At 39.0% G+C, this 18,503-nt stretch overlaps 1 protein-coding gene across 2 annotated transcripts in view; it reads right to left on the reverse strand.

Moving 5' to 3' along the window:
- Positions 1-16,470, reverse strand: part of CDH6 (cadherin 6) — a 49,589-nt gene extending 33,119 nt beyond the window's left edge. The window contains exon 1 of one of the 2 annotated variants that reach the window (XM_028139414.2): positions 16,243-16,470. In XM_028139414.2, the coding sequence (XP_027995215.2) occupies positions 16,243-16,470 (228 nt within the window). The remainder of the gene's footprint in view (positions 1-16,242) is intronic. The other variant, XM_054714314.1, reaches the window with a different exon arrangement.
- Between the last annotated feature and the right edge of the window lie 2,033 nt (positions 16,471-18,503).

The raw sequence follows: 18,503 nt of genomic DNA on the forward strand, positions 1-18,503 counted from the left end.
TTCGGGGATCAGGCCAAAACCAGCTCTCCAACATCCCCTGAGGGGTCCCAGATTGTGAGAGGGTGGTTCTAGGGTGATGCACCGGAATTGGGCTCCCTCCTCTCTGGTTATGGGTGCGTCACCTGAGAACCACAGCTGCCACATCACCACAGCTTGGCAGCTCCTGCATTGAGCATCTGTCCCCTGGTGGTCATTGTGCGTCATAGCTACTGGTTGGACGGTCAGACGGTCAGATGGTCACTTAGTCTTTTATATATAGATCATTTGGGAATTGGTTTGGTTGGGATTTGGGAAAATAGTAATAGCAGGCATTTATTAAGTCCATACAATAGACTAGAAAATGTGCTGAATTTTTACATAGATTATATAATTTTTTACTCATTATGAATCTTTCCTATCCCCTCTACAATAATGAGAAAACTGAGTCAAGATAAAAGTTAAGTAACTTTTCAGCATCATACAACCATCAGGAGCAGAATTTGAGTTCAGGCCGTCTGACATTCTAGCCTAGTCTGTTAACTACAACACAAGTATTTTCTCTCAATGTTTACATACAGTTCTATGAATATTCATTAAAGGCTTACTCTGTACCAAACAATATTTTAAGTGCTGAGTTATAGAGATCTAATGCAGAATTTTCTAACCTCTACACCATTGACAGTTTGGGCTGGGTAACTCTTTGTAGAGGTACCTGTTCTATTTATCAGCATCCTTGACCCCTACCCACTAGATACCTGTAGCAGCTTTCAAGTTGTGACAATCAAAAATGTTTCCATATATTGCCAAATGTCCTTTGAGGGAACAAAATTGCCTCCACTGAGAGCCATTGATGGAATTCTCTATCTACCTACTATCTATCTATCTATCACCTTTCTCTCCTCCCATCTTTTTTCTCATTATGTACCTTATAACTTTAAAAATTCATTCAAATTATATCATAAAGGGTTCCACATTTATAGAGATAACTCACGACCCCACTCAATTCCATCTTTTATCTTTTGTTAGATTTAATAGCCACTGAAAAAGACCTTGTGTTATGTGGAGGAGAATTTTTGAAAAAGTTATAAAAGTGAAAAAAAATTCAATCTAAACTCAAGAAAAATTTATTCATATCCTTGACATTTATCTTTTACACTCAATACTTGGAATTTAATGTCAAAAGTACCAAAGTAACTAGTAAGTGAACAAAACTTTAGGTTGTGGTAGATGTAGTAGGCAGAATAATGGCTCTCCCAAGGAGGTTCCTGTACTACTTCCCAGAACCAGGGACTATGTTCCCTTAAAGGCAAAAAGGATTTATAGGTGTGATTAAGATAAAGATTTTCAGATCGGAGATTATCCTGGATAATCCTGACAGAACCCAGCATAGTTATCAGCCTCCTTATAAGGAAAGGTAGGGAGTCAGAGAAGGAAATGTGCAATGAAGCAGAGAGATTGATTTGAAGATGCTACACTGCTGGCTTTGAACATGGAGGAAGGGCCCACGAACCAAGGAATGCAGGCTCAAAAAGGCAAGGAGAGGACTTCTCCTAGTGTCTCTAGAAGGACACATTGCAGTCACCTTGGTTTTAGCCCAGTGAAACCCATTTTAGACTTTTGACTTCTAGAATTGGAAGAGCATAGATTTGTATTGTTCTAATTCACTAAATTTGCTTAACTTGTTAACAGCAGAAATAGAAAACTATGACAGTTGTTTCTTATCTCTGGGGTTCAAGGTGAACTGAAACTGTATGTTGTTTCAGTTCAAGAATCCCAGTGAAGAGGGAAGAAAACTACTAGGTATACTGGTTAATAATGCGGATTTTTTTCCAGTTGATGGAGTTACACATATGTTGATATACAGTATATGCAATTTGATATGTATGCTATTTTGTTGTATTGACAACAAGCTTCAAAACTTCATATGTCAAATTTTCTGAAGGTGTTAACATCATAGATATTTTTACACTTAAAAATGTCAAATTTCATGCCAAAAAAAGAGCATTTGCGGGAAGTTATAATACATTATTTTGAAGAAAAGTGCTGCTGAATACTTTGGGAAGCTTATTGTAAACATGCTCCATCTCAAGATCCTTGTGAACGCTGGTTTAAACACTTTAAAAGTGATGATTTTGATGTGAAAGACAAAGAACGCCCAGGTCAACTGAAAAAGTTTGAAGACCAACAATTACAAGCATTATTGGATGAAGATGCATGTCAAACTCAAAAACAACTTGCAGAAAGATTAAATATTGCTCAGCAAACAATTTCTGATCATTTACAAGCAATGGGAAAGATTTTAAAGGAAGGAAAATGGGTGCCACATCAACTGAACAAAAGACAAATGGAAAACCGAAAAGTCATCAGTAAAATGTTGCTTCAACGGCATGAAAGTCTTTTTTGCATCAAATTGTGACTGGAGATGAAAAGTGGATTTATTTTGAGAATCCCAAATGCACAAAATCATGGATTGATCCAGGTCAACCATCAACTTTGACTGCAAGGCCAAATCGCTTCGGAAAGAAGACAATGCTCTGTGTTTGGTGGGATCAGGAAGGTGTGGTGTATTAAGAGCTTCTAAAACCAGGTGAAATTGTTAATACTGATCGCTACCAACAACAAATAATTAATTTGAACTACACTTTGATTGTGAAACGACCAGAATGCTCCAGAAGACAGGGCAAAATAATTTTGCTTCATGATGACGCACCACCACACACTTCAAAACCAGTTAAAAACACGTTAAAAGATCTTGCCTGAGAAGTATTAACCCACTTGCCATATTCATCAGACCTTGCTCCTTCAGATTACCACTTGTTCCTATCGATGGCACACACACTTTCTGAGCAGCACTTCAAAACATACGAAGTGGAAAATTGGGTCTCTGAATGGTTTGCCTCAAAACAAGAAAAGTTATATTGGGATGGTATCCACAAATTACCTGAGAGATGGGGAAATGTGTAGCTAGGGATGGACATTACTTTGAATAAAGCACTTTTGATGTTTCTCTTGAAATTATCGTGTTTTCTTATATTACAAAATTCGCTATTATTAACCGGTATACCTAGTAACCTTTGGTGACACTATGTGTCTGGTACTGCTTAAGCGCCTTGTATGATACATCAATTAAGTCTCATAACAACTCTAGGAAATAAGCATTACTTATTACTTTCTCCTTTTTTTCCCCCCAGAGAACCTGAGGTCAGGGAGGTTAAGTAACTGGACGAAAGTTAAGGGCAGAGCCAGGAAGGATACCAAGATCTGCCTGACTCCAAAGTCTATGTTCGCTCACATGAGCACATACTGCCAAACCACACTTCCTAGGATGATTACAAAAGTTTCCCGATTCATTGTATTCATTTTATTAGGCCCCAGGCTAAGTTATTTGTAAATTCTATCGGCACAAATGATACAAACTGTAATAGAGGTTATTGTTCATTTGGGGTTTATCAATTAAACAAATGCCTTTTGGTTTATTCACTGCATGAGTTTGTTTCCCCCAAAAGGCATTGTTTACTCCTGCCTTGTGCTTGGCTCTGGATGTCCAAGGTCTTCGGCAGATTAAGACATTAGTCTCAACTCTTGCTTAGTCTAACATTTTCATTTTCAAAATGCCAGCGGTATATCAAGTTGAGAGCCAGATACCCAGTCAAAAATTGATTTACCAAGGCACTGTAACTCACCAGTTTTAATCCTGCTTTTTTGCCTCATACTGTAATCTTTTCAGCAATTGACAAAGCTAAGGATACACACACACACACACACACACACACACACACACACTTCCCCTCTCTCTTTCTCTCCCTCTCTCTGAAAGGGTTAGCTAGCTAGATTAATTAGGCAGGTTTAGGTGAGGAATAAAAAGGGGTCTATGGGGGAAGGAATACATAATGGAGACTTGAAGATGCCAGGGTGTTTATCTTATTTGTACAGAGAGTAGAGAAATGGAATAGGCAAATATATATTTGGCCCGTGCAATTAAAGCCATAAACCAAAAGCCATCTCTGTCCTGAGCCATTAAAGTGACCATAAGTTAGGCCACAGTAGCCCTGACCTGAGTCAAAGAGGGCCATAAGATAAGGCTTTCTCTGCCATCACAACTGGGAGAGCTATAAGATCAATCAATAGTGACTCCAACCAACAAGATAAGGGGGAGAGAAGGTGGGGGACACTACGTGGGCTTTGAGCTTTGAAAACTAACTCTGTGTAGCACAATGACCAATAAGAACAGGTCAGATTCAGACAAAGAACTGCAGCCTACTTAATGCCCCAAGACAAAGAAAGCAGCGGTCACCCTTCTCAGGGGCCCCTCTGTCCGTCCAGGAGGGACAGAGTCTCAGACTTAGGATTTAGAATTAGTTTTTAGAGGTAGTGTCTGCTTGCAGTAAAGTTTCTGTACTTTTCACCTATCACCTTTCATCCGTGGCTTCATTCTTCAAAACCATCAGACAAGAACCCGGGAATTCTGGGCGTTCCAGTTCAATTTTCGCAGTTCATCTCTCTGTATCTCTGACACTACACTTGGAAGAACATATTTATAGATAAATGCAGACACTTAAGACACAAGAAATCAAGCAGCAGAAATTAAAAAAATTATGTTTCTCACTAGCTAATGGACTTTTCCTCAAATATGTTTTTCTTCAGAGGTAAAAATCATATTAGATATAATAATCTTATGTTGACTCTTACTTGGGATTTAAAAAGTTAAAGCCATATCTTCATAAAACACATAGTTTACTTGAGGGAGAGACTATTTTTTATTCAAATTCAAAGCTCTCAAGCATCCTGTATGTGCTCAGGAAATGATGATTAAATTAAATTCTGTAACCTACTCACACTAGTACAGTCAAGGAAATAATGGTGAGCATTTCTAGGAGAGAAGATTATGAGTTCATTTATTAGATTTTCTTGCTTGGGAACTAGCATATAAATTCTTAAATGATTTGAACAACCCTCTCTCTCTCTCTTTTTTTTTCCTTTAAGGGAGCTACCTGTGAAATAATCAGTGAAGAGAAATGTGTACGGGCCCAACGGCTACACTGGGTAAGTGTTCTCACAGTGATGTCAGAGTCATGAACTTTAGCGCTCAACTCCTAAGCATGTGTGCTATTATTTCATGTGCCCACCATGTCTGATATGCTCTCTGCTATGTTAATATCTTAATAATGTGGTTTTAGGGAAGAGTATCCGATGTAACCGTATCAGAAAAGCTGGATTCTGGCTTCCTCAAGTGGAGGCATGCTCCCGTGAATCTCTCTTACATGTGAGAGAGATGCCCTAAACTATAGTGCCTGATAAAATGTGAGATAACATCATCCCTGCTCCTTATCTCATGACCAGTTGTCTGCAGTGAAACTGCTAAAAAGGATCCATGCTGCCTCGACCTGCTAGGGGATGACTTCCCTTGTGCCGTGTTTCCTGTTCTGTCCCTGCTTAGAAGTTGCTTGATGGTTTGCTTCACACTAAGATTCCTACTGCCTCGTTATCTCTGTAAAACTTAAGTCAGTGATGTGTAGACTGTTGAAAAGGAGATAAAACTGAACAAAGTACTGCCACTCAACTTGGCCCAAGTCACCTAATTTCCTTGATTTAATTTTAAAACTACATTTCTCTTTAAGAGGCCAGTGGATTGGTAATCACCAAGATCATAGCTTGAACACAGGGTAAATAATCCCCCCTTTTATTCTTTTTACATAATACACATAGATGGGAGGATGGACAGAACATTCAAGATACAAATAGGATCAGAAAATAATTTTTTATAATCCATTCTGCCTTGCTTTATGTTTTTTAATTTTTAAAAAACCTTTTATTTGGAAATAATCTCAAACTTAGAGAAGATGCAAAAAAAAAAAAAAAAAAAAAAAGCTTTACTTGATTTCTAAAAGGGAAGCTCTCTTCCTGGAGGGTATTTGGGGATGGGGTGGGTGTAGCCCCAGGCTATAGATTAAGGAAGGCAATGAGCCAGATTCTTATGCTTTCCAATTTATGAAAAGAAAACAATAAAAGCACATACAGTTATACATGTCTATATTTTAAAGCAAATTTTCTTTGCATCTCCTCTTTTATGTTTCTCTTCTGAATTGTACTTAACATAAATATAGAAAGAATTAAGATGAGATTATTCTCCAGAGATGATGATTTTTCCTGTGAGAACTAAAACTATGTTGATTAGAAGAATATATAGTTGGTAAAAAAAGAATAGTCATTATATAGAATTTTTCTCTCCCTGTATTATCACATTTGTCTTGATCGTTGATTTATTGTGAATCATTGCAATCAACATTCTCAGGTCTTAAATGATTTCTCTTTTACTGAACACTCTGTACTTTCTTAGGAATTTTAAGAGAAAGAAACTTGTTTTCTATTGGTTAACTCTGGCTTTTTTCTCATTTTGTTTCAAACTTTCTTCTACTGAAACCCTAAATAATGTTTGGTTTTCATTTGTAAAAGTCTTAAAGGAGCCAACTTTTATGATATGATACTATTTGCTATATATTTCCTTTTTATCTTTCTTGTTAGTTCATGCACATACAGCTGTGTTGTCTTTAGTTTCTCTGGTTTGCACTAAGGAAGCTTGAGTTTTCTCCTATTGTATCATAAATTTTTGTGTCACTTTGATGGGGAAATTTCAGAGGTAGTTTCCATGGAAAGACTTTCATAATAAATTTGGTTTTATATGTTTACAGTTTATATTTTCTTGAACTTTAAAGACTAGATTTTCAGTTGTCAATTCAATGACACAAAACACCACCAATAATATCCATATCAAACCATTCACGCCAATAAAGTGGGAGGCAGTTTTCAGACAGTACAGCAGATTTTCATCTTTTGTGGTCATTGCAGCTTAATTAAGGAATACTTAACTGTTTCCAATATGCAAAATCTGTGCCAGGACCTTGGAAGATACAGAGATGAGCAAGATGTATAGTATTGGGCCTTGCAGAGTTTACAAAGATATAAGTATTCAAAGGTATAAATTCAATATCTTAAGTACTAATCGAAAGAGCAGTGCTGTGATCCAATATAAAACACCACTCAATTATTGAAGGTCAAAATTCAGTCTTAAACAAGAAATTCATTATTTTGCTCTAAAACATGAAGCATTCAGGGTAATTAAACAAGTAAATCAAGAGTAGTTTTCCCACAATAAAACTTTGATTCAATAATATAAGGAGATTGTAATATTATTCCAACTTAATTATGATAACTCCAACTTGAAATATTAGTATGCCTGAAGTACTATAGTCATTTTTTGAATTACTGGGACACTTAGCATTTCAAAGTAATTTAAATAATATAAACTCCAAATTGTGGTGCAAACTGATGCTTTAAAATGAAATAAATGATAAATAGCCTTAATAGGAAGATGAACAAAAGTTACCAAGATTGAATACAAACGCACACTAACATGATTGTAGTTTGTGTTTTATTTTTTGTTTGGTGGGGATAATAAAGAAAACTTTGTATTTTTATGTATGCTTAGCCTTCAGAATTGTGGTTGATTAATCAATCATATTTTCAGATGCCTTAGCTGCTTTGACACCATCTTCTGACCCATGATGCTTGGCTTCCCTGAAGGAGGCAGAACATTAGTGGGATGTTCTGGGTACCTTTGGTTCTTCCTTCCCTTCACCTTTTCTTTCTTTGAAGGCACACTTGGTAGCAGGGAGCCATCCTGCCTGGTATTGGTCTTCCCTTAGTTTCCTATGATACACCAGGCCCATTCTAAGCCCTTTCTGTGTATTAACTTATTTAAGCCTCACCTCAATGACTTTATTACGCCCCTCATTTAACAGTTAAAGAAATCGAGGGCAGAGAGGGGTTAAATAACTTGCTCAACATACCTAGATAGTCAGTGTAGCTGTGGCTCAAACATAGGCAGGCTGCCTCTGCTATTAACTTTGCATTCTGGTGAGTAATTGTTGAATGAATGAAAAGCATTTTCTTTCCAAATCTATTTGAAAATGCCATAGCTGAGATAACTTCTTCAATTGCCTTCTTAACTCCAATCTCTGTTCCCTCTAGTCAGCATTAAATCCCACATCCAGAGTGATATTTCAAGCTTTTTGTTATGCTTTTATTACTGCCCTCAGGTCTGCTGAAATACACCAATGCACCTAAAATATTTATTCATATATTTCACACATGTATACATTTTAATCTTTTAAAGTGCCTCTCTTTTCTTGTGTACATGCATTCTCTGTGAATAGAAAACTGGAAGAAACTATAAATATTTTTCCAGTGAAATATTTTGGCATGCTGCTTTTCTTCTTCTTGCAGGTTGCATAATTTCAAATTTGATGCCTCACATTACCTTTGAGAATACGTGTTACTTTTACTTATTTATCAATAATGGCAATAAGAGGAAAAAATCTCTTATTCTCTTCTGGGGAATTCTGTACTTTCCTTCAGCCCCTTCTTCAATTCCCGAGGGAAAGCTAGGTTTGGAGAGAATACAGACATACTTAGCATGCTCATTAGAGTTATAGTGTATTGCTGTCTTAATAACTGACTGCATGAAGGCTTATAGGAAGGTGGAGTTGCTACCAGCAGCCTACATCTACACAAAAAGAGATACCTTCTTGACTTTCCAATGACACATTAAGATCTAAACATAATCCCTAAATTTGATGAAGGTTATAAAAGGCAGAACCCCTATCAAAAACCTGTTTATTTTTGGTAAAAAAAAAAAAAGAACATTAGGAAGATATATTTAATTTTGACTAGAGAGGTACTGCCCGCTAATAGTTAAATTTATAATTCTGGTTATAATATATACTTGTCATATTTAAAATAATGTTCTAATGCTGTCATTCATATCAATGGAAATGAAAAAGATTATGGTTTTAGAACCTATTGACTGTTAATTACACACATATGTTAGGGATTTTTAATCTATTTTTTTTTGAAATAAAATTCAGTCAAAATTATAATTAGGGATTTTGATTTTAAAAGAAATATAAACTAGATGTGGGCACTCTGAATATTTGCTATTGCGGACCCATAATAAGATAAAAAAGGAAGAACTCTGGTACAAATCAAGAATTACATGGTTCAATAATAGTGCAAACAAGTTAAGGCAATCAGTGAAGAACTACTTAACAATGTCCATGGGCTAGATTCTGGGGGATTTGTTATAATGAGCATGTAGAGTCTCCATAACCTTCCAACAACCTCTGGCTCTGTTTGACTTGTAGAGCATGGAAATAAAATAGCTCAGTGGGGACAAAAAGAATCTAAACCCTTAACTCTCTTTTATTCACCTTCATCACTTTATTTTGTTGAACAAATTGAATTATAAGCAGAAGGATATAGGGTTCCACAGGCATAATGACTTGGAAGTTGGAGGATTCTGGATTGAGTCATTGTTGGCTTTCTGTACTTTACTCTGTGTGACCCGGGAAGCTGAAAGTTGCCTTTGGGTTTGTGACCAAGGTCAGACATTCTAACTGTTTTGCTCTCTATGTGAGCAACTGTGCAGAGAGGGGAGTTTGAGACTTGGGGAATTGCTATTAAATGGTACATTTTCTTAGCATCAAATAGCAAACTGAAGCTTTCGTCATTAAGGAATTGAAATTAGTTGGCTGGTAGTAGAAACAAAACAAGGGTTACTACCAATATTAGCAGCTGGGAAGTTACTTCTTGAGACATTCTAAAAAAGGACATCCAACAAGCAAGTGAATGCACGTTCTCTAAATTATACCATCAGTTGAAATATAAAAGTGTTAAATGGCTGAGCATTAAATTTAAATGATGAAGAAGAAAGATGTGCTCAAGGCAGTTGTCCTGACTCAGGGAGAAAAGATTATTGCAGGTCATTGAAGTTTAGAGAAGGTTATCAAGAGAAATAAAATTAAAAAAAAAGACACTTTTCATCATGATGACCCAAAAGACCAATAAGTACATACCTAATTTTAAAATCCTCACATGTAACTATTTTGCATATCGCTGATGTGTTCTGGAAATTAAAATCAAGCAAAAATAAAAGGAAGGCACAAAATATTCATGCAAACATATTTGCATAGCTCTTTAAAAGCAGTCTTTAAAAATAATTCTTTCTCTCTCTCCTCATGGCTGTCACACAGCAGGTTCTCAGTAGGTATTTGTGATATTGAATTGAATTCAGTCGTTGAACGCCAAAGTATGTTGTGTGTCTGTTTGTTCGTTTGTGCCTTGCACTGGCTCTGCGAAGCAGAGGTGTGTGTGTGTGGGGGGGAGATAACTGAATAGACAGAGGCCAACTGCCAAGTTCCGGCAGTGTGAGACTTTGGGCTAAAATACCTGACTGCTCTCAGCCTTAGTTTACTCATCTATAAAACAGGGATATAACTAACATGTGGGCATTAAGGTTGCTGCGAGGGTCCAATGAGGTAATACACCTGAAGCACTTGGCAGAGTGTCTGGAACAAAGTAATGCTCAGTAAATGTTACTGTGATGATCCTTTCACCCAATGCTGCTGTTTGAAGTGAGAGGGGGTTAAATGAGTCTCTGAATCACCCATCAAATTAGCACCAGGAGGTTTCTATTCTTACGTTTATGCTCTTTTCAGGGAAAAAATAGGAATATAATAAAGCAATATTTCAATGACAGCATGTTTTAAATGGTCTTTCAGAATGTATATATATGTTGCTTTATGTTGATTGATTTTGGATCATGTAATTATAGGAACAAATAATTATTCATCCCTAATTTTAAAGGTGTATTTGGCTGACAACTTTTATTTTTATGGGCCATTAAAACATTACTGTCCAATCATCCTAAGAATATTGGCTTTGGTGAACTGGGTAAACACTAATTTTAAAGACTCAAGGGAAAGGCTTATTAGGAAGATGTGTACATCAGAGTTTCAAATAGAAGCCACATTTTCCTGATATTTTAAAAAGCACAGTTATCAGTTTTTGGGAAACTCTGCCAAAGAGAACCATCACCAACTTCCAAAAAACTAGCATCAGAAAACATCTATGAAAATATACAGTTTACCAAAGTCCATAAAAACAGATCTTCTGGTATGTTACCAAAAATAGAAGCATCTCGAATGCTTCTAATGGAGATTAGTTTTAGGCACACATTGTGTGGAAGAAGAGGACAAAGAACATTGTGAAGGATCAAGTGGAGGAGACAAGGAAATTAAGCTTTGCTGGGGTCTGTTTAATGACAATATGCGAATCTTTTGCCTCACATTGTGCATAGTTCTGAGGTTTAAAAATATATTTATCTATGTTTTAATGCCTGTGCCTCGAACATCTAATCAATATCTGCCTCTGTTCTTCTTTCTTATTGTGCTTAATCTCACACTATAGACTGACCATCATCAAGGAATTGCTACATTATGTAAAGCTGGCAGGAAGGTATGGTGTTTTTCTGGAAGTGTGAAATTACGATGCTTTCTTCTTATTTTTCTATAAGCCAAAGATAACCTAAATAGATTTTGTATAAAATCGTACACTCTTCCCTGAAAACCTGGACGAGAAAATATGCACCTCCTTCTGTTTCCTGTGCCGGCATTAGTGACACTTTCACTGTCTGATTCTGAATAGAGATCTCTGAACCTTTGGCTTTCTCTCCTTTGGCATCCAATTAATTGGAAAGTCCTGGTAAGTCTCCCTCTGCTGTGCAAGCTGACACCTTGAAGCGGTTCTTCAACATCATCACCTCCGTCAGGAAGCTCTGCTGAACCCCGCTCCCAGTTGGCCCTCTCCCTTATATTTCCATCATATGTTTATCACTGAACTTGCCATGTTGTGTTATAATTGTTGCCAATAATATTCTCCTAGGGCAATGATTCGCAAATTTTGTCACATATTGGAATCATAAATAATTAAAAACCAACTCAATCAGAATCTCTGGGGAGGGGAGACCCAGGCAAGGTATTTTTAAAAGCAGCACTTGTCAAATTTGAATGTGCATACAGTTCACCTGGGGATCTTGTTGAAATGCAGCTTCTCAGGTGGGGCCCAAGATTCTGCATCTCTAATGGGCGCCCAGGTGACACAGACGCTGCTTATGGTAAATCAGCTCAAAGTTGCCCCCAAATATTCATGTATGTTAGAAAAAATTCACATTCCTTATCTGTATCTGTATCTATATATCTTAAGCTCACAAACTCTTACCCAACACAGGGCCACTTCTTCCTACCTTGTTACCCCTACCTGCCATTCTAAGTGAGTCAGGTGTTGAAATTTTCCCATACGTCAGAGTTTGGGTGTCAATATCTCGGCTGTTCGCAGTAAGTGCATCCCTACCCTAACCGGCAGAATCCATGTTTCTCTGTTCATCTTATGGCCATGAGTGAAATGCTGAGGAGTATTAAGACAAGAAAAGGAGGAGGGTCTAACTGCTCTCGCTTGCACTTAAGTTTTAAGTATGATCTTGTCCAGGGGTCCTCAAACTTTTTAAACAGGGGGGCCAGTTCACTGTCCCTCAGAGAGAAGGAGGGGAGTCGGAGAGTGCGGCGCACATTCCACACATGCGCACTCCGAGCCCGGGACCAGTTGGCTGCTAAGCAGGACAGGCAGCGGTGGAAAAAAAACACCCGGTGGGCCGAATAAATGTCCTCGGCAGGCCGCATGTGGCCCGCGGGCCGTAGTTTGAGGACCTCTGATTCTTGTCTATTCACTTTATTGTCATCCGGCCTCCAACTCTGTCTTCTCCTGCCTCTTGGATGCTCATGTGACCCTATCTTTTTTCTCTTTGGACTCTCAACAGCCCTTTGCTCCCACATCAATTCTCAAATATTCCTTGCTCCACAATTGTCACTGTCATCTCTATTGACTTAAACCCAGGGTAACTGGAACCAATGAACACAAATACAAATATAAACAAATGCTTATAATGCAAAAACATTTTTCTTCTACTTTAAGTGTTATTTGCTCAACTGCATTACTTTTCCTCAGTTAACGCTTCTATCCATTACCTGTACTGATTAATCTTTTCAGTTTTAGGCCTCAAGAAGAGGCTCTAAGTAACTATTATTTACTAGGGCTAAGGTTCAGTTAGCCTTTGTATACCTTTAATCTAACTATTGTCCAATGGTTCCCAGAGTGTTCACTGAGGTACCCTGGGGTGTAGCAATGAACTCACTGTGGCACCAGGAAATATTTTAAGATTTCCAGGGAAATAATGCAACAAACCCTTGAGCTCTGTCAGACATCTTGTGAAGTACTAGCTCAGAGTAGTTCACAGTTTCAACAGTAGGTGGTGCTACATTCCTTTTGATGATGATACATATTTATGAAGCTGGCTTGCCCTCAGCTCTGTGGCAGAAGGCAAGTATATGCAAAAATCAATGTGGAAAAGGGAATGAGGGGGCGGTGTCCAGTCTGAGAAGTTGTGCAGTGCCCAGAAGGCACACACCTTCCATTAGTAATCTGTTAACTGATGCGTATTTTTGTCAAACAGTTATTTGTTTTTAGAACATAAATACTTAGTAAATTGTTTGAACCTAACTATTTCTTTTGACCTAAGGACACCGTGAAAAAAATGATTGAAACATTAAGGACATTATGAATTGAGAAAATTTGGAACCCCTGCTATTGCCTGATCTTGAAAAAAAAAAATTTGTTTTCAAAAGCTTCTTGACCCTATAGATCTGGATAATCTCATCGGTTTCTGTTTTATTCCATATCTATTAAAAGTAGACCAACTTGTTGCCACATGAGGAACCCAAACCAGTTTCTTTTTAAAATTTCATTTATTTATTTTTGTGTATTTTTTTTATTGTGGTACAAAGCACATTATAGTCTTCCTTTTGTCTATGGATGATACATAACTCCAAAGACAGATTTGGGAAAACGCCCTATGAATAGTGCATGAATGCCTCTCACACACATCAGATGAAGCAAGCTGGCCACTACTGGACAACTTCAATCTCCGCCCTTGACTTTCTTCTCCAGCTAGTGCTCTCTTCTGTGTCATAGCTTTAGGGAGGTGGGGGAAGGGCAGGCAAAGGTGAGGCAGGGAAATTGATCTTGCTGCTAATAAAATATCCCAACCCAACCAATCAGATTGAAGCTGTGCCTCTCTCCTTTACATTTCCCACCCACTGAGAGATCCATCAGTTACCTCATTTTACTTTTGCAATGATATAAAGATCAACATTCCACTTCGAGGCATCTAATCTAATAATAGACAAATATGTAAATTGAGCGCACCTTCGCTACACCTAAGCCACGCCCACCAGCCAAGCCATGCCACCAACCAATCAGGACAAATATGCAAATTACCCCTAATTTGCATATCAAGACAGCGTCGAAAGAAGCCAGGGGCGAACGGAAAAGCAGGTGGGCTGGCGGAGAAGGCGGGGCGGGTGACAAGGGAGGAACGGAGGCGGGGTAGAGTGCAGCAGGAAATCCTATTGCAGGATTTTTTCTGCAACGGGAACGCTAGTTATCAATAAATGTAATAGAGTGCATACGGTGGATTTTTCATCAATAATAACGACTTCTTTATGCCCCTACTATGTGCCAGCCACTAGTTCTCATCTCATCACACTTACACTAGGCAACTCCAGGAGGCAGGCATTGTTTTCTAGATGAGAAGCTGAAGCCTGGAAGGTTAATCACCGGCTCTGGGCCACAGCTCACGACTCTTCCCTGCGGCAATACTACTTCCCACAATTATAATCCTAGAGCGGATTCCTAGGTGGTTTTATTCAGCTGCTGCTCCTAGTGTCCTGAAATAGCCTGCCTTTCTTTAAAAATACGTGGTATTTTTGTTGTACAGGGGCATCACCATTTGAGAAGAAAAAGCAGAAAAGAGAAAGAGGAGGATCAATTAGACAAAGCACTTGAAAAAATTTCTATGACAGTAGTTATTTGTATTCTAGAAAGTGCTTTAAAGATGATAGGATTATTAATGTTTCTACAACCATTACCCTATTAATGCAGCGCTATTCAAATTTCACAAAGGAAACAGAAGAACAGGCACGCGGACTGTCTTCAGCAGTCGCACAGCGTGTGAATTCCACAGCAAATACAAGGCTAGCCCCTTGGGGATCTGTGTCAATGTTCACCCCTTCACCGAATGCTTCCTCTCCTACTTTATTCCATATTAATAATTCACCCCATTGGAACAAAGCCTGGTTACCTCAGCCCACGCCATGGCTGGCTCTCCTTCACTGATAGTGGTAAATACTTAAAGAGACTTCTCTGCACATGGTTATTCAGGGCTATTTGACAACAGATTGAAGTGTGACCACGCAGCCCTTGGAATCTGCAAAATTTATGCAGTTTGCAGACGCTACTATTGATGTCTGAAATCGTAGCTGCAACCATAAACGGAGACATTTATCATCTCTGTTACACGTTCATCCCTAGTTTGTTTACGTACAGGATGTGTGACAATGATTTTTCTTACCAACACCATATGATGAAACACAGAACTCACAAAGTTCAAACCCCTATCCCTGGCTTTTTATTTTTCACATCTTTACAGTATGCAGATATGCTGCAACACGAATGGAGCTGATGATAAAATGTCAGGGAAACTCAGGCTGACAGCGTAACCAAGCTGTTTCCCTGACTCAGCGCCAGCCCTCGCTCAGGGCGATCAGAAGCGATGCCTCCTCATCCCACTTTCTGGAGTCCATAAAATGGTCAGATGATATTTGGAAATAGCACCTCTCCATAACCATTTGTCTCTTCTGCGAACCTCGCCACGGCGAAATCACAAGTCTTTGAAATGCCTGGCTCTCGCCCATTAGCTGAGACAAGACAAACCGGCAGCAGCAGTCCCAACAGCCAACCTAAGGCGGTGGTGGGTTTTGAGGGCCAAGGGCTCCATTAGGTCTGAGAATGGCTGGCACTGTAGGTATCGGAGTTAAGAAATAGTTAACTTGAACCTGGCCAAAGAACAAAAGCTCAGAATGTTTGCTTTCAGACTGAGAAAAAGGGACCTGCCTTTCCTTATGGCTTAATCGCTCTGTTCCTATTTTTAATACATCCTGCTTCATAGAATAAGCTGGGCCATATTTTTCCAGCTAAAGTAAAAATTAAAGGATTTATGATAATCCTGTGTGGATGGTTGTGGGCGTTTCATTTCCCACTGGGGCATTTCTCTCTCTTTGTAAGAGTGCTAACATTTCTCAGCTTCTTGCTACAGTCCTCTACCTGAAATAACTCAAGTGGGAAAAAAACTCTTACCAGGTAAGCAACAGTTCTTACTGTGTTGGGGACTAGTGCACACCCTCCCTGTCTGTCCATTAGCAGTAACTTCTTCAGGCTTTTAAAACCACAATGTCAGAGCGCCCAATGGAATCCTACCTTGCCCACATACTGATTACCGGATCCCGTATATTCCTCCAGGAGAAAGAACTGATTCCACATCCAGCTCCTTTTCGAACGGTTCAGCTCATGCCTGCTGTTTCCAGAGAGCTCCAGGGCCCTTTTCTTTGCTGGGAAACCACTAGTCCTCTTAGATAACGGAGTTGAGAAAGTTGGGTAGGGCTGACCAACCCAAAAGAGTAGCAAGAAGTACCGGTAAGTTCTCATTCTGACGACACGGTCCAGGCTCTGGGCAGCGGGACGCCTCTCCTTGAAGCTCCTTTTGTTCACTGCACTGTATTCAGCGTCATTCCTCCTTTCTTCCTTAGCGTTCTTTGTGTGCCCCTCAGAGGCTATCTGGAAAGAATAAGAACATATCAAGTGTTTTTAGAGATGCTTAAAATTCAGTGTTAGAGTAAATAAGCTCTGGCAAAAGAAGACAGACATTTAAATAGCAAGACAACAAAAATAAGTTGGCTATCAGTTTTGAAATGAGGAAAAATGGTCCTTTAGATGTGCTAAATGGAAAGCATAGGGCCAGTAGGAAGCTGCTTGTTTTCCTTTCTCCTCTTCTAACACTTAAAAATTCTATTTTAAGTGATAGCGTTGTTGTAGGTCAGCACGCCAGAGTGGCTAATTTCACTACTCGGGGTACCTGGGCTGAGATCTAGTGAGAAGAAATGAGTTTGTGTTTCTGACTCAAAATGTATACACACTTTAACGGCTAATGGCTCAATTTTGAAAATGGAATGTATTTTAATAAACACCGCCTTTATAATTATTCAAAATGTGTATATACATTTTTTGGGACACCCTATATTTGCATATTTATCCTCATGAACAAGTCTAAGGCAAAGAATATTACAGACAGTTTCAATTCAATCGAGAGTGGATAGTGTTGAAATTTTGCTAGAATGTAGTGAGTATCTGTGATGTGTGGATATGTCCAGGTGGAGCCTGTTTTGCAGACTCTTGGCTTTGGAGATGACCTGATAGAACAGTCTGGGCCAAATAAGTTTGAAAAGGCCATACACCTTCTCTTCAGAATGCATATTAGCATATTGAAGTTTCTGAAATGGAATTTTGTAATGATGATGATAAGCCTATTTTTAATTCAATATTTTCCACATTTAACCAGGAAACTTAATTTTCTCCTATTGTTACCAGTGAGATGAAAAGACCTCAGTTCTTATCTTCTTGAAGGAAAGATTTCAATCAAGAGACAAAGTGCGGCAAAGTAAGTAAGATTTTACTGGCCACAGTGAAAATATACTTAGGACAGTGAAGCAAGGAAGGTGCATAGACGAAGTAACAGGAGAGCCTAGGCTGGGCTGCTTTGGCTCACTGAGAAGTCAGAGCAAAGAGGGCCTTGGAGACAGGTTTAAGGGGGTTAGCCCGGTCTGAGCTGCCGATGCCCATTGCTCCCCTAGTTACAAGTCTTGTGGGGTTCCTTAGAGGAAAGAAGTGGGGAAGGGAATGGTGCGGGCATGTTCCCCTGGGGGAGAGCGTGTGCTGGGTCCTTCATCCTGAGCATATTCATCTCTCTCTTGCAGGTGGAATCTTAGGGGCGCTCTCAAGGGAGGATCTCAATAAAATTTTTATCAGCTTTCTAAGTGTGCTTTTTCAGGGTTGTGGTCTCCATGACTGACTGATTGGCTGGTGCCAGAGCAGGGGCCATTAGTCATTGCAGTTGGTCCTGAGGCAGCCAGAGACACTTTTCTGATCTTGCCACTTTTCTGGGTCTGGAGCTGAAATACAACTGAGGCCTAGATGTTATCTTTTTGGCTTTAAAGTCAATCTTCAACCCTAGCCAGTTTGGCTCAGTAGATAGAGCATCAGCCTGCAGACCAAAGGGTCCCAGGTTCCATTCTGGTCAAGGGCACATACCTTGGTCATAGGCTCCTCCCCGGCCCAGGCCCTAGTCAGGGTGCATTCAGGAGGCAATCAATCAATGTGTTTCTTTCACATCGATGTTTCTCTCTGTCTTTCCCTTTCTCTTCCACTCTCTCTAAAAGATTAATGGAAAAATATCCTCAGGTGAGGATTAACAAAAAACAAAACAAAAGTCAATATTCATTCCTTAAGGCTTTCCGGTGATATCCAGTGTCCAGGCATATCTCTCTCAGACATGACATTCCAGTCAAAGTTGTGGCTAATAAAACCACAATTGGAAGTTGGTCTTATTGAATTCATGCAAAGAAGTGTATTGCCATGAAAATAATAATACTCATTAAGAGTTGCCAAATCTGGAGGGATTAGGT

The sequence above is a fragment of the Eptesicus fuscus genome, chromosome 4, assembly GCF_027574615.1.
Source record: "Eptesicus fuscus isolate TK198812 chromosome 4, DD_ASM_mEF_20220401, whole genome shotgun sequence".
NCBI classification, from domain to species: domain Eukaryota; kingdom Metazoa; phylum Chordata; class Mammalia; order Chiroptera; family Vespertilionidae; genus Eptesicus; species Eptesicus fuscus.